Consider the following 15,900-nt stretch of genomic DNA (forward strand, 5'->3'; position numbering starts at 1 on the left):
GTAGGGAAATTGCAATACTTTTGTCCAAATTTCTACACTTGCAAGCAGGGCCTAAAACAAAATTTTTTGCCACATCTGCCAGTGTCTGGTGACTTTTTATTAGAAATATATATTTTTTTCCTGGCCATGAAACTGTGTCAACAGTTGAGTGTGACTCATTCTTGAAGCAAAGTTTTATCTGAATGACGATTAGATTCACTGTTTTGGAAAGCTGCATTTAATCTGTGAAAGCATGTACAGAAAGACGTGTTCGGTGTATGATAGAGTAAACGGTAATAGCACGTGCAGTGGCAGCAGTGACAGCCCTCCCCCAGTTCCTAACACCCATTCGGTAAGAAGGTTTAATCTGTAGGGGGCGCTGTTGGCCTACTTCTAATTAAATTAAAAGTAAAATAGCCTACACAAATAACATTTAGACTGTGTTTCTGGTTAAATAAAGCAGTAATCGATGTCATAAAATAATGAGTATGTTTTGATTTAATGGTCAGAAGCTATAGCTTACATGGAGAAAGAAAAAAAAAAAAAAAAAACAAAGCATGACATTTGTAAATTAAATCATTTTATATACCGATTTATTCATTAACGTGTAATGTTTTATTTTTTAAACAAATCATAAGCTCAAAGATTTTCAGAATTTTTTCAATTTTTGTTTTAGACCATCTACAAATGTTAAATCTTAAAATAAAATGTTAGGGTTAACACTGCATCTTTCTGGGGGATAAAATGCAGCGATTGATATATAGTTTATTTATTGTTATTTTCAAAGCTTCAATGTACTGTCAAAACCCCTTCATTATGTGTTTAATTATAACAAATAAGTTCTTCTTAAAAACCAACCAAAATGAGTTGAAAAATATCGGCAAAAATCCAATATCGTGCATCCTTAAAAAAAAAAAAAAAAAAAGCCATTTGAAATTAGAACCAACTGCTGCATTTTAAATCACGATACAAAGAAAGATGCTACACACGTAGCATGAGCAGTTTGTTTTTTATTTATTTTTAATTTAAATTTGATTGTAGCATTTCAACATTTGAAGCAAAAACAGCAGAAAGGCTGAATTTCACTCTCTGGCAGCAGGTGGCGCTTATGGAACATCAGTGATAAGAGGGGAAAAATGCCATCAGTTGCCTTTAGAAATACAATCGTATAAACCCCCACCCCAATGTTTAAATGTTTCTTCCAATAAACAGTGAGCTGGCTCTGCCTGTACAGTATTTTCTTTGTGTGTGTCTGTTAATTTTAGATACACCTATGAACTTTTATTTTGGCAGAAAATTCCAGCTTCTGTGAAAACAGGTTTACAAACATGTCTCATTTCAAATCTAGTGAAATAGTCAACATTTGCCCATTAAAATGTTGAAAATTATGCTGATGTGAAAAAGCGTAACTGGAGCCCGTTGCGTTCTCAGATGTGCGCTAAACTCACAGCTCATTCAAAAACAGAGTTCACTGCATTCACTGTCAAAGGAGCCGCTCGGCGGAAAAGACCGTATCACGAGCTGATCGCGTAAATAAAATCAAATTAAAATAACCAGTCCTAGGTGAAGGACAGATGAATTTGGACCTAATAAAGCTGGATACTGTAAGCAGGAACACCTAATAGCAACTAACAGTAGAGCAACTTATCAACCTGCTGCAATTTAAATGGTTTCAGACAAAACAATCCTACTTCTGAATTGACAATGCTTTGTAAAAGACCACCTTTTGTCACTGAAACTTTCAACCAAACGCGATTAGTCTTGCAGGAAAGATTGGTATCTCTGAGAGAGTCTGGTTCAGGTGCAAAGGTTCATGGGTTCTGAGGTGAAAACCCATTCATGGAGGTCCCCTCAGCAGTCAAACTCCGAACAACAAGCACAGTGTTTAACCATCATCAAAGCAGCAGGAACAATTACACAGTCACATTACCAACTACTGCAACCAGACCACTGTAACTCAAACTACAGGTAGATCTGCTCCTCTGAAGTTCTCCATGACAGAGAAAATGTCACCAGCATCAGACAGCAGTGGTTTAGACACCCGATATGTCAGAGCTGGCTGGGTCACTGACTAGACTATCACATCCACTCTTTACTGCCTCTGGCGTCTTGCTCTTAAAGTCGAGGTCTGTCCGTTTCTACATTTAGCAGTATCTCCCCATCTCCTTGTCGTTCTCTCTTTGTGTCTACGTCTTTTGTTGGTGAAGTATTCCCTATACAGGCGTCAGTGTTAGTGAGAAGCTGCTGAAGAGGCCATTGTTGTGGGTTAAGAGAGGATGTGAGGCCCTGCATGTATTACGAGCCCCATGGGTATAAAGTAGTGTGTGTATGTTTGTCCATACAGCCATGTAGAGCCTTGACAAATGAACTTCAAGGCAGGGCCGTTGATGGCACATGTCTGATTGCATGACTGATGAGCAATAAAAATGTGTGGTGTGTATTATGGGTGGGCGATATACCAGTAGAAATGTGTCAACGAGTAGATATTTTGGTCATTTCTAATCGCGATTACATGCTCGTGACGCTGCTGTGCTATATGGTTATGAAAAGTTATTGTTTGCACACCTTTTTAAGCATTGCGGTTTAAAAACAAGTGATTTTTAAGCCTTTGAAATGTAATCAGCAGCGAAACAGAACTCATTTTGCTATATGCAAGCGCTGTCTGAGAGACTGTGTTTGAGCGCTGTCAGAGAGGCGCACGCACATGAAGACGGTGCTCAGAGTTATTTTTGCCACTTTTTAGGCCTCGAATGGTTAAATACAAACACTTTTGTGTCAAAATGCCCATCTTTGCAAGTATCCTTGTAAACACAGTAATTTAGGTATCAAGTCAAAGCAAACAGCTGAGAAAGAAAACACATGTGTAACGTATATTGGATCTAGACAGCTCTTAAAGTGACAGCAGTCTAATAATCTTGCTGTCTGTCATTCATGTTAAAGCAAAAAACAAAGAAAATTATAATTTTAATTAGTTTCTTATTCTTATTTAAAATCGCGGACTGTTTACTTGACTTCAATGAGCTTTTTGTTTAAAAATTAGGATAATTTTTGTGATATTGATGCTGGTGACAAAAATTATGAAATTTCTATGGTATCAAAAGTTCTGATATCATGAAGACCATATTTAAAGCAAAAGAACTCTATTGTGATATGTATCGTTACCGTGAAATAAAATTGCTCATAACGTGATAAGATTTTGGTTGCATCGCCCACCCCTAGTGTGGATGCTAATATAGTTATATCATTCTTGGTGTGAACAGGCTTTAAGAGGTTGTGGTTTCATATATGTGCGCAAGTGCGGCACTACAAAGCTGAAGCGTGTATAATAGATCAGATCCCACTAAAGGAATGATTAATGATGTGTCACAGAGCACAATGCCTCTGAGAGACAACTGTCTGATGAAACTCGAAACACACAGTGTCTAATGAGACTGGAATCTATTAAGCGATATTATTTTCCTTCCTTCCTATTCTGTTCTTTTACATGTGTTAGTGTATATCCCACTGTGCCATCCTTTCATGGAAGACATAAGAATGTGATGATTGAAGTCTTTCAAGCTGACAGAAATCAGAACCCGTGCTGGTTTCGGGTTACATTCACTGTTGCACTATCGCTGTGAGAACACGGTGGTCCTATGTGGCAATACAAAAGATCGAGGGCTCCTCACGGTAGCAGAGCAGGGCTCTACAGAAGCACAACTGCTGCAGTGAGGTGAGCTCCTGTGGGACTCACAAAAGTAAGGCGCGTGTTTGTGTTTGGGGGCATGGAGTCAGTAAATTAGCAGAGGATGACAGAGCCCTGGGGTGCACCAGACGACTTTACCAGCATTGCGGTTTCTTTTTCCTCTCAAAGAACTCTGTTCAAAAACCTTGTGAGCTGACTCGCTGATTATTACCTGCACAGGCAGTTGTGTTCGAAGGCAACATCCTAGCCATTACAGAACCTTTTAAGTGGCCAACTTTAAATGCTCCACATTGATTTTAATAGTTTGATGCTAGCATGTTATTAAACTAGATAAATAAATACTTATAAATAAGATTAAATATAATTAACTACAGTTTACATCACTACAATTATCAATATTTTATTATGAAATGTTAATATTCAGCCTTAGACCTCCATCATAGCAAAATAATCTTTCATTGTCCAGTGATGGGAAAAGGCTTACTATTCATTGTTTTCAGTTTTTTTTAATCTGACTGATACAACAATGTTTTTAAACTAAGTAGTGTTAATTAATTATATGTATATTATAATAATAATATTACATATTGTATAATATATATATATATATATATATATATATATATATATATATATATATATATATATATACACACACACACACACACTTGGTTTAAAAACATTGTTTTATCAATGCATTGCAAATCTTTTTTTTTTTTTTTTACTTTTCTTTCTTTTTGTCAAAACAAAACAAACATGAAAAAATCATCATGAATATTAATGTTTGGGAAAATCAAAATAAAACAATTTAAGGAATTGCAAATATTTGTAATCAACATTTTTCTTGCTTCCTCCAACCACTTTAATTTCTTTTACTGAACTCGCATGAATTTGACTGCATTGTTAGATTGAAAACAACTCTTCCATCTTTATTTGACCCTCTAATTCTAGCACTCTCTATTCCAATTCTATTCTTTAAAAAAAAAAACTAACACTAGCTTTTCGTATTCTATTTGTTTTCTTTTTATTTATTATATAATTGAAACAAACAAAAAAACAACAACCTTGCTACGTGTACTGCTTTAAGCTAACTGAGACTTGTTATAGCACTTGCATATAATTGCTCTTTTGTTGATTTTGATTGCTTTCATTGTCCTAATTTGTAAGTCGCTTTGGATAAAAGCGTCTGCTAAATGAGTGAATGTAAATGTAGATTGCCTTCTCCTCGAAAGAAAAATGAGCCTTCATGTCAAAAGCATACACGATGCCCCAGAATATGTTCTCCATAGGTAGCTCACTATGTTTTGGAACAGAGCCATTAAATAACATTCCTCATTTTTGTAGCGCCATCATTTACAAAGTATTTTGCACCAAGCAGGGGGCCGAATTGGAAACTGGACGAAAACAGCTTTGTGAGCTAAGGGCCGGCTGCAGTGGTTTGTGGGTATAAGAAGGGATCAGGCCCCTGAAGGGTGGACAGGAAGGAGAAGAGGACCAAGGGAACCGTAAAGAGATGAGGATGCTAACCTCATCAGAACTGAGACAGAACTTGGTCTGATGAGTGGAACGAGGAAGCGAGGGATAAGAAGGTTAGATACAGACAAAGGGCCTCCAGAGAGACAGAGCAGGATGGAAGGAAATAAGGGATGTGAAGCTCATCACCTCAAATAAAAGCAGAGCTTGAAAGCAGCTATGAGAGGTAAAAAAAAAGTGAAAGCGGTCGAAGACGGACACCATCATCTCTGTGTCCAACACGGGCTACAGCATCAGTAGACCCATTAGTCACCTTGTGAGTGGGTGTGTGAGCAAGAGAAGCATCAGATTTGGTATAAACAGGGGTACTGTGGTTCAGTGGTCACAGATCGTGTTTCTCTGCATTATACACGGTTATAGTTACCAGTGCACTACGCTAAAAGCTGCTATTCCATTACTCACTGTCCTCAGGGTGTGTGTGGCTGTTCATCCACTGGGACCCAAGATCATTCCAGCAGTGACCACTGCTGTGTCTGTGTGTGTCCGTGGCCCTCTTAGGACCTCTGTGAAAGGTCATTTGTATAGTGTCTGCTGCTTTGTGTGCACATAAATCAGATAAGAGTGGAACACAAACCCTATTAGAAGCTAAAAGCAGAGACACAGAGACAAACAAAGACGGTAACAGGAGTATGGATCCGTTGGGAGACAGGCATAAACTTGTCATTAGCAACACCTATCTTATGCGCACATATAAAGAGAGGCAAAAAACAAACAAAAAAAAGCCACTTTCCATGACACATTACAAACTGCGTTAACAGACAAATCCCATTGGAGAGAAATCTTTAAGTCTAAAATAAACTTTTAGGAAGCCACTGACAAACTGCCAGAAGTCACCAAAAATTAGACCAGCACAGCCACACAACCCATCTCAAATTCTCCGCACCTAATGAATAGCTGTCAAATATAATAACATATTGATACCATATTACTAGTCTAAATTAACAGAAATTACATTTATCAACCAATATTGGGCATTTAATTTTATCTGCCCTCCTAAATAATAATGAACCAAACACAATGTTGGACAGCACATACATGGTTATCAAGATATTGTGCACTCCTAATGATTAAAACAACAACAGGTTGTTTCAGGATAATCAAAAGGTCAAATAAATGAAATTCTATCATGAAACTAGCTAACTAATTAGGCAACGCAAGCTCAACCCAATTAGTCCGAAGGATTTAGTGTGCATCCTGTTAACAGCTGCTCTTGGAGTTGTCGCCTGAGAGTTTTTCCCCTCTCTGAGGGCCTGGCAGAGTGGCTGACTCTACTGGTGACTCCAGCGGGAAAACTGAACCAGATGGACACACAGAGAGCTCTAGGGGGGAAAAGATCGGCTTTCCTACCGGAAATCATGGCATTACTCACCTGAGGCTATGCTCCGCTAACCAGTCCCAGAGAGAAGGTGGAGAGAAAGAAGTGGGTGCCCTAAGAGCATAAGGGTTAAATTGATTGTGTGTGTGTATACCGAATGGGGCTGCTGTTTGTATAAGAGAGCAGAGAGTAACAGGCCCTTAAATCATTAAGATCTTCTAAAGCCCATGGGAATGGAGCAGCTCTGAGGGTGAGAATGTGTAAAATATGCTGGAGGTTCAGCTCTCCACCAAGACGCCTCATCTTCAATATTATTGAAGAAAGACTTATACGAAAAAGCTAGTGAGAAACTGCATATCTGAACAGTGTTGGAGAAACGTCTTTGAAACTGATGCTTGACAACTTCAAGAGGCTCACAAATTAAAAGCACAGATTTCTCTCATATTGAAGCATTTCCTGAATAAATAAAGAGACATGAAATATTCTGAATGATTGCATTATGTGAGAAGAAAGAGAACATTAAAGTAGCATGAAGGCAATTGGTTGCAATTATCCAGTTGTAGCAGTCATCATATAAAATAATTTGACCATAGAACGCCACAACTGACCAATTAAAATTAAGTATTCCAGAGAGCTGTGAAATAAATAGTGATAACCAAAACAGTATTTTATTAAATAATCATTTTTCGTGAAATGGAAGATAAAATACAGCACAAAGAATTCTGTGAACATTGGGGAACAACTGCATGAATCAATGAATCTGTGACTTGAATAAACCAATTTGCCAAATCAGACAAAAGATGCTACTTGATAGCAGCTGAACTACTGTCACATTACTGAAGAATGCAATTATGTTAGAAGCACAGCTGCTTTTTGTTACATCCCAACACAGCATCTGACTACACTGGGGCTTACAGATTATACTGTACTCAAGCTAAGATTTGGTCTAAGAAACGTAGGAAGTAACTAAGACGTCTGGAAAAGCAGGAGCAAAGGATGGGGAAACTATCAGTGTGTAATGACTTAGATGAGATGGATACTTACCGTAAATTTTACTTTCAGAGCTCTAATGTAGAAAATCTCTACACAGACTATATAGTTACTATACTAACAGACTATAACACACAGTACTACCTGCCTACACACAGGAACAATATAGGGTGATTCATGGGCAGAAGTATGAGATGAGCCTTTGTTAGTCCTGAGGATTTTGATCCTGCAGCTCTAATCAGGATGAGAGACATCAATGATGAAAGACTCAGTCAAATACATTAAAGCACTGCTGCTTCAAGCCCATTATGCTTTAACAGTAAATCAACCAGCCCTGTTCAGAGACCTGTCTATTTCTAAATAATACATAACTACATTCTAAGGACTTTATTTTAGTGCTGCCTACAGTACAGCAACATTGGTTATTCTCTAACTGTGTAATTTTGGCTCAAGTATTTTGACAATTAAAGGAAACATGCACTGCATTTCAACGAATAATAATAATAAAAAATTGTTATGCTGGATCTGCATTAAAAAGAGGCTAGTTTAAAGTTAAAATATAATTAATACTAATGATAAGAGTACTCCATTACTGTCAGAAAATTTCCTGAACAGGAAGGAAACAAATCATGGACAAAAAGAGTCTCTAGTGCACACCCTCTCTCGGCACATGCACAAACGCCGGATGAGGATAATGTACTGACAGTAAATGGCCTTAAGTGTAAGACCATGATTAATGCTTGCTGTCAATCTCATTTGCCTCCAGGTGGAAACCTTTATAAGAAACAAGCATTTCCTCTGTTGAGTAAAGGGATAAAACACATGGGTACTCACACAAAGTTCTGTAAACACTGTAATCCAGTGGGTTTTAAAAAGTCTTGCTCTCCTGTAATTGAATAAAGCTTTAAGCCATGAGAAATCATGCATTATTGTCACTTTACCAAATGGCGACAACAACATGATAAAAAACACAAGTGTCACCATTTCTATTGTTTATACTTACAGTCTGAAGATGGAACATACATACCCCTATCCCAAAGTACTAAACCTCAGGGCATAACATGTCCCAAACCATTTCTGCTGTGAACATGAATGATACCTCAAATAGAGCAGCTTGAGGTGTGCTATTACTTTTCCAAGCAATGGGATGAGAGCTTTCAACAGGGCAACAATAAAATGGCTGAAAAAAAAAAAAGATAGGGCTGCCACTAACAACTATTTTTATTTCGATTAATCTATAGACTAATCGAATAATCTAAACAATTAATTTCCCACAAAAAATAAAAATAAATAAATCAACACTTTCTTAAGAATATTTTATTAAACCAAATGAAATCCAAATTTCTATGAAATCCTTTTTTTTTTTAAAGCAAAAGTAAAGTGCAAGATAGAGTGCAAGAAGCAAGTGTCCATCTCATAGTCCAAATCACTGAAATCAAAGTTCAGTATTAAAGCTTAAGAATGACAACAGTATTTACCAGAAATAATTTACTAGAATTTATTTAGGAGAAAAATGTAAATGTGCAGTATTTCTGAAAAAAAAAAAAAAAAAAAACAAACAAACAAACAAAAAAAAACTAATCTAAAAATAAAACAAAAATTAAATCAATTAATTGGAGATGCTTTTGATTATTACAATTTAATGGAACCATTAAAATGGAATCCAGAAAATAATGAAAAACAGAATTTGATAAAGATAAAACTGTAAAACTTAATTAGAAAGGCTTTTTGATTAATACAATTTAATTTAAACATTAAAACAGAGTATAGAAAAATGAAAATGGAAAAAAAAAAAAAATTAATTTGGAAATAAAACAGATTTCATAGGGCCCTATAATTATAATTCTTTTTTTTTGTGGTAAGAAAAATAGATGTAAGTGAACAATAGCCTTTAAAATAACTTAAAATACATATATAATAGCAATGATGCAATAATAATTAGTTCAAATAAAGTATCAAAAGCAAGAAATCAAATGGTTTTACTGATCAAAACTGTTAAAATACATAATGTATTATAAACAACAGAGCTAATGTAGATTACACATTACAACAAAGGCCTGCAGGGGGCGCCAACGGCCTGACGATTGCTTTTACACATTACTGTGCGATCTAATCCTTGTTTAATATTGCCCAAGCACCATTTAATTCAAATGTCCACTTAATCTTTAATATTTGTCCGTTTCTTTAGAACGGAAATACTATAGCCACTGTAATAGCCAATGAATATGTGGACATCAAAATGTGTAAACTCAGAGTGAGGGTTTGAGCTTTTATTTTGAAACCGCAATGTATTCTCCTGTGTTTGCATAGGTTTATAAATGATTTACCCTGCAAATCTGATGAAATGGCACACATTGCGTTCCCAGATGAACGTTATAATAAACCCAAAGTCACAACAACATGCAGAGATGGAGTTTGATACGTTCCACACATGTAAATGATAACAGTTTCTATGGAACTGCATTCACTGTGAATGTGATGTGTGATTGACATACTTAACCTACACGCATGTAAATAAAGCGCATATAGGCTACTGTATTAGAATTGCATCGCATATAATTATTTAATTAAATCGTAGCATTTGTGAATTCACAATTATGCTTAATTATGATTTTTAAATGGGTTTAATATATCACGCAGCCTTGGAAAAGAGTTTAATAATGCATTTTATGGATTCTCGTCCGTGAAATGCGCCACTTCTGGTATTTTGCCAGTTAGTCGACGCAAGCAAAACGAAGTTGAGGATTTTTAAAAATCGAATAGTTGAATAAAATTTACGAATCTCGACAGCCCTAAAAAAAAAAATAAATAAATAAAAATACATGGAAAAATGGACCCAGGCCATATCTTGGGACAACAATATCACAGAGACCTGGAGTGGGCTCTTTTGGCCAGTTGAGCAAGAGAGCAAATACTGTCTAGCAACCATATGGCAACTAGGGCAGGGCAATGGCCAAAAATATTATTACAATATTTTCCCCATATCGTTAATAGATTAAACTCCACAGAGAAAGTTACATTTTAATTTAGGGAACCATAAAATAAATTTTATTTCTCCCTAAATTCTGTGCTTTCTGTGCGTGCCAATCCTTCACACAGAGACACACAGAACTTGCAGACTTATTAGCGACGTGCACTTACTGGCTGTTTTATTTCTGCTGTATGACAGACTGACAGATCAATCCATACAGAGTAAAAAGAACTTATCATCGTTAACAACATAAATTTCATGAACTTAAAATGATATCATTTACTGCTCAGCCCTAATGGCAACACTTTGGACGTCTGTGGAATCAATGCAGTTCTCACATTCATCATAAGGATGTGTTTTAATACCAAGTACTAGTTACATGAACTGACATTTCCACTCAGACCCGAGATACACCTCACATTAGCCATCCCTCTCTGTGAGCATGCTGGAGTGCCAAATCTGACCACATGCTGCGTGGGCTGAAGCCAGGACACACCACACTGGATGCCTTATAAGTCCAAAAAGCTCTTTCTGCCTCTCATCATCCAGCCCATACTCCCCACTCTTTCTTCTTTTCTCTTCCAGAAGACATCTAAAGCACTAAATCTATTAGCTAGCACATTCTTGTGTTTTTGAGTCTTTACTTATTAATGAATTAAAACAAGAGCAAACTGCCAGACTGTTTCAGATAAGAAAGAGCGAGAGAGTAGAAGAGTGAGGGAAGGAAGAAAGGAGCTTATTTTCTTAACTCACCTTAGTGAAGAATACTGAGAGATGAGTCTCGCTGCCAAGGATCCAAATAGGGAACTTTGGAGATTTGAGAAATGCTCCAACCTTTAAAACCAGAAAAAAAGAAACAGCAGTTGAGCGCCAATCTCCATACCGATGCCATGACGGCCTGGCCAGCCACATTCCAGAACCATCACGAACAGGTTGATTCACTGTGATAAGCTGATTGGTAATACTTACAGGAACTACCATCTATTCAATCATTCAGCATATGAAAATGATAGGATGCCAATTTACACTTAAACACTATAACCGATTATGAATGGTTGATTGTATTATGAGCACTGAAAAATGTTCTACATCAGGGGTGGTGAATATCAACTCCTGGCTATATATGGCCCCAGAGACCATTTAAACCAGGGGTGTCAAACTCAGTTCCTGGAGGGCCGCAGTCCTGCAGAGTTTAGTTCTAACCCCGCTCCAAAACACAAACCATGTAGTTTTCAATTGAGCCTGAAGGACTTGATTAGCTGGATCAGGTGTGTTTAATTAGGGTTGGAGCTAAACTCTGCAGGGCTGTGGCCCACCAGGAATTGAGTTTGACACCCCTGATTTAAACGGTCTTGCAAGGTCATTTCAAAATGTAGCTTCCCAAAAAAAAAAGAAAAAAAAAGAAAAGCCTTATAAGAATAGCCTCGATTTTATTTATTATAACAAAACAGAAAATAACTGTCAAAATATAAAATAATATTGCTAATTTTATTACGTTTATTTTTCTGATGTGTCATCACAAGAATGTACAGAATTAGTTAATTTCATTCCTCAATTTAAAATGACTACTGCCAAGAAAATTAAAGTAAATGCTTTTTCAGCCAATGCATTAAATGCAAGTTATTTTTATGCTTCAGCTGTAAACGTTCTGCGACAGTCTGCACAATGCAATTTTGTCATCAGAAGTGTCCGCTGTTGTATGGGGACTGTCTGCAGACACAAAAATTGAGCTGTGCAGGTGTGAGATTAATGTTAAGATGGTACTGCACATGTGTCGAACTTGTCCATCCGAGCTCATTCATTACAAATAAATAAATAAATACACATATACATACATATATATAAACATAAACACACACACACACAAACTTACTGACCCCAAACTTTTGAACGTCAGTGTACATGAATGGCTCTTGTTATGAAAACATTTCCACACCCCTGATTAGGGATGTAACGATTACCGGTTAGGCGTTAAATCATGATAAAATTCCCCAAGGTTAGTATTACCGTTTCACTTTTTAATTATCATTAAAACCGTATTCGATTACCGTGATTTGAACATCTCACGATAAATAAATACTGTCCAGCTTAAAGCACAGTTTTCAGTAACAGTCTCACGTGTGCACAGCAGCAGAGTAACTTAGTTTCATTTTGAGTGAAAACACGGCAGAATAGCCGGGAGGTTTTAAAAGAGTGTTGAGGGAATTATACAAATGAATATATGAATGAATTAATTATATAAATGTACCTCTGAAGGTTCTGACTGTTTTCAGAAACGAGTCGATGGCATTTTGTTTTCATCTTCGCTCCATGTAATACCTAAAGGAAGTGTTCTTAATCGCAATACTGCTTTGTCCACTGAGTTTACGGGAAACAGCTGTTATTCAGCTTTTCCATATAAAGCGCCACCTGCTGTCAGAGAGTGGATTTACAGAGACTTGTATTTACATTCAGCCTGTGTGTAGTTTCTGTCTGGACAAAAACGGACCGAGTTTGCATGCCCTGCTGTAATTCTTGACCGGTTGATGAAAAACAAGCTTATGTGGATTCTACACATTTAAACAATTCAGATAAGTTATGTAGAATTATTTATGGAGCAGATAAAATACATATAACCATTTATTAATCAATTATCATTTTGACTCAACCCTTTTCTTTATTTAAAGGCTGAAATGTGAGGTTTACCTTTTTATGAAACTTTTTCAGAGCTTTATTTGAACATTAACATTAGATATTTGAACATGCTATTAAACTGTTGTTAGTCAAGTTGTCATTTTTTAAAAATCCAAACATCATTGGTAATGTTATTGTTTTAGTGATTATGCAAACAAAAAGTCATTTTATTTGTTGTTTGTTGATTTTTAAATATAAAACTTGGTGAAGGGATCTATGCGTCTGTACTTTTTGAACATCTCCAGCACATTTGAATAATACAGTGATAATGCTGATAACCGTGATCATGTTGGTCACTATAATCGTGATAAGAAGTTTTCATACCGTTACATCCCTACCCCTGATCCATATTGCAAACGCTGCACGCACAGAAAACCACATCCACCAATCAAAACCAAATGAGATGAGAGTCAGCAGTTTAACACAAGACTGCAGAATTATTCAAGAACACAGAGTTCAAAGTGTAGCTCTGCACACTCTACCTATAGCTCGATCTCCAGCAGTGCATCCAAACACTGAAAGCCCTCACACTCAGCTCACATCACTCAACAGGTGAATATCAGCAGCAGATTTGGGCGGGAAGGCGTTCCAGGGGTGTGCGCTGTGCGGATTAAAATGATCATGAATATTGTGATGGAGGCTCGGATGGTTCTAAATATGAGGCGATACATTCCTGCATTCCTCTAGTCCAAACACAGCTCACTGCACATATCCTGAAGCTCTGCTTAGCACAGTGCCATTCAAAACAAAGCAGCTTCTTAATTACTTTCTCCACAGGTTAAAACAATAGAGCCATTCCTGCCCAGGCTCATAAAACATACAGGATGCATGCGCTAAGTGCCAGATCTCTGATGTTTACCCTTTAGAGGGCAACACATTGGTTAGGGAGCAGAGAAGCATTCTGAAAAAAAGTACTACTAACTAACTAAAAATAAAAGAAGAGGGAGAAATAAAAAAAAGGGAAGAGGATAAAATAAGAAACGGTAAACAAGAGAAAAAACTAAAAAAGTACGGACATGAGCAAAAAAACTAAACAAAAACAAAACAGAATTTCCCTTGTTCTAAGCTAAATTTCTATAATTGTTTTGTGTGTGAGAACAAACCTAGAGAATGTCTGTTCCTCATCATAAAAATCATTAAAAAAAAAAACAGCCTGACAGAGTGATGACTGTGATACGAGTCTGTTCAATGCAGTCAGTATTTCAGTAGGTTATTATGTTGCAATTACATTTCACAAATTCCCTGTGAGATGTACGGCTGGAAAACAGCAAAACCACAAAGAAACTGTGAGCTTTGGCATCTAGACACACTGCATCTTTCACACAACACTTGCCAAAATTGGTTTCTAGATTTATCTACACTGTAGACATTGAGGACACCATCTATACCACATGAATTATAAATCTAACTGCAGTATTGTAAGCTACTGCGAGAGTGCTTATGAGTAGACACCCACCTTGCAATAGCGCAGTGACTCCATTAGTGTGAGGAAGCCAACAGAGGCTTGCTGATGGATGCCACGAAGCTCTAGAGCAAACAAAAATAAAAGAATAATTAAATTTCTCTGCAAACTGTACAAAAATAAACAGTCTAACATAAAACACTCTTTGAAACCGAATGACCGTAGCATTCTCTCAGCAGGCATTTTTTAAGTGTTAAAGCTTGAGAAAAACATTAGCTAATGCTGCCACCAAGTGGTCTGCAACAGCAGGACATACTGTGACTGCAGTTATTTCAACAAACAGCAGTGTTGAGCAAGCTACTTGGAAAATGTAGTGAGCTAAGCTAATAGTTACTCTTCTTTAAATGAAGCTTCACTACACTAAAGCTACAGCCCTGGGAAATGTAGCAAACTAAGCTACGGCAACATGGCAAAAGTAGTTTACTACATCCAAGCTATTTAAATTTTTTTTGAAAATTTCTATTGAACCAACATCATACCAAGTCAATGCTCTCTCAGTGATCAATAAAACTGTCAGTCAAGCAGATAGACAGCCATGTTCAGTTAATTGTTTATTCAACAACTGTTCCAAACCAATTTGGCAACATAATCAGTATCAAATACAGGCCGGATTGACCTCAAATTGTGACATAGGCAAAATAAATTTTTGCTGTCGGCCGGAAACCTCCTATTGGTAGTTGGTATTGTGGCTTTATTGTATACAGATACATTTATATAAATGGTAACACTTCAAAATAAGGCTCAGTAGTTAACATTAGCCAACAAGTGTAGTTAACATGAACTAAGAATGAACAATATTTCTGCAGCATTTATCTTAATGTTAATTTCAACATTTACTAATGCATTATTAAAATCAAAACTTTGTTAACATTTGTTAATGCACTGTGAACTAACATGAACTACCAATGAACTGTATTTTCAATAACTAACATTAACAGATTAATAAATACTGTAAAAAATGTATTTTAATGTAATACTGTAATGAATGTATTTTATACATTGTATGCTCATGTTAGATAATACATTAGCTAACATTAATGAAATCGTATTGTATAGTGTTACCATATAGATGTTTAGGCCTAGAGATAGGCTACATTCATTTGCATCGTTGCATGTGTCATTAGATATTAATATAAACATTTCACCAAAATCAAGTTCAAATATGAAGCTTTTGACCAGTTGAATGTTTCTTTTTTTCCTGACTCGTGTCCCGTTTTCCCCAGTTTTCTGTCATTATGTGGGCGTTCAGTTTTTTTCTGTTATTTGGCCAAAGTATCATATTATGAAAGATT

General features: G+C 36.5%; 1 protein-coding gene across 2 annotated transcripts in view; it reads right to left on the reverse strand.

The window, feature by feature from the left end:
* Positions 1 to 15,900, reverse strand: part of mindy3 (MINDY lysine 48 deubiquitinase 3) — a 42,359-nt gene that overhangs the window by 19,059 nt on the left and 7,400 nt on the right. For both annotated transcript variants that reach the window (XM_058746892.1, XM_058746893.1), the window contains exons 9-10: positions 14,603 to 14,673; positions 11,227 to 11,307 (exon numbers count right to left, since the gene is read on the reverse strand). In XM_058746892.1, coding sequence (XP_058602875.1) covers positions 11,227 to 11,307; positions 14,603 to 14,673 — 152 coding nt within the window. The remainder of the gene's footprint in view (positions 1 to 11,226; positions 11,308 to 14,602; positions 14,674 to 15,900) is intronic.

The sequence above is a fragment of the Onychostoma macrolepis genome, chromosome 16 (assembly GCF_012432095.1).
Source record: "Onychostoma macrolepis isolate SWU-2019 chromosome 16, ASM1243209v1, whole genome shotgun sequence".
NCBI lineage: Eukaryota > Metazoa > Chordata > Actinopteri > Cypriniformes > Cyprinidae > Onychostoma > Onychostoma macrolepis.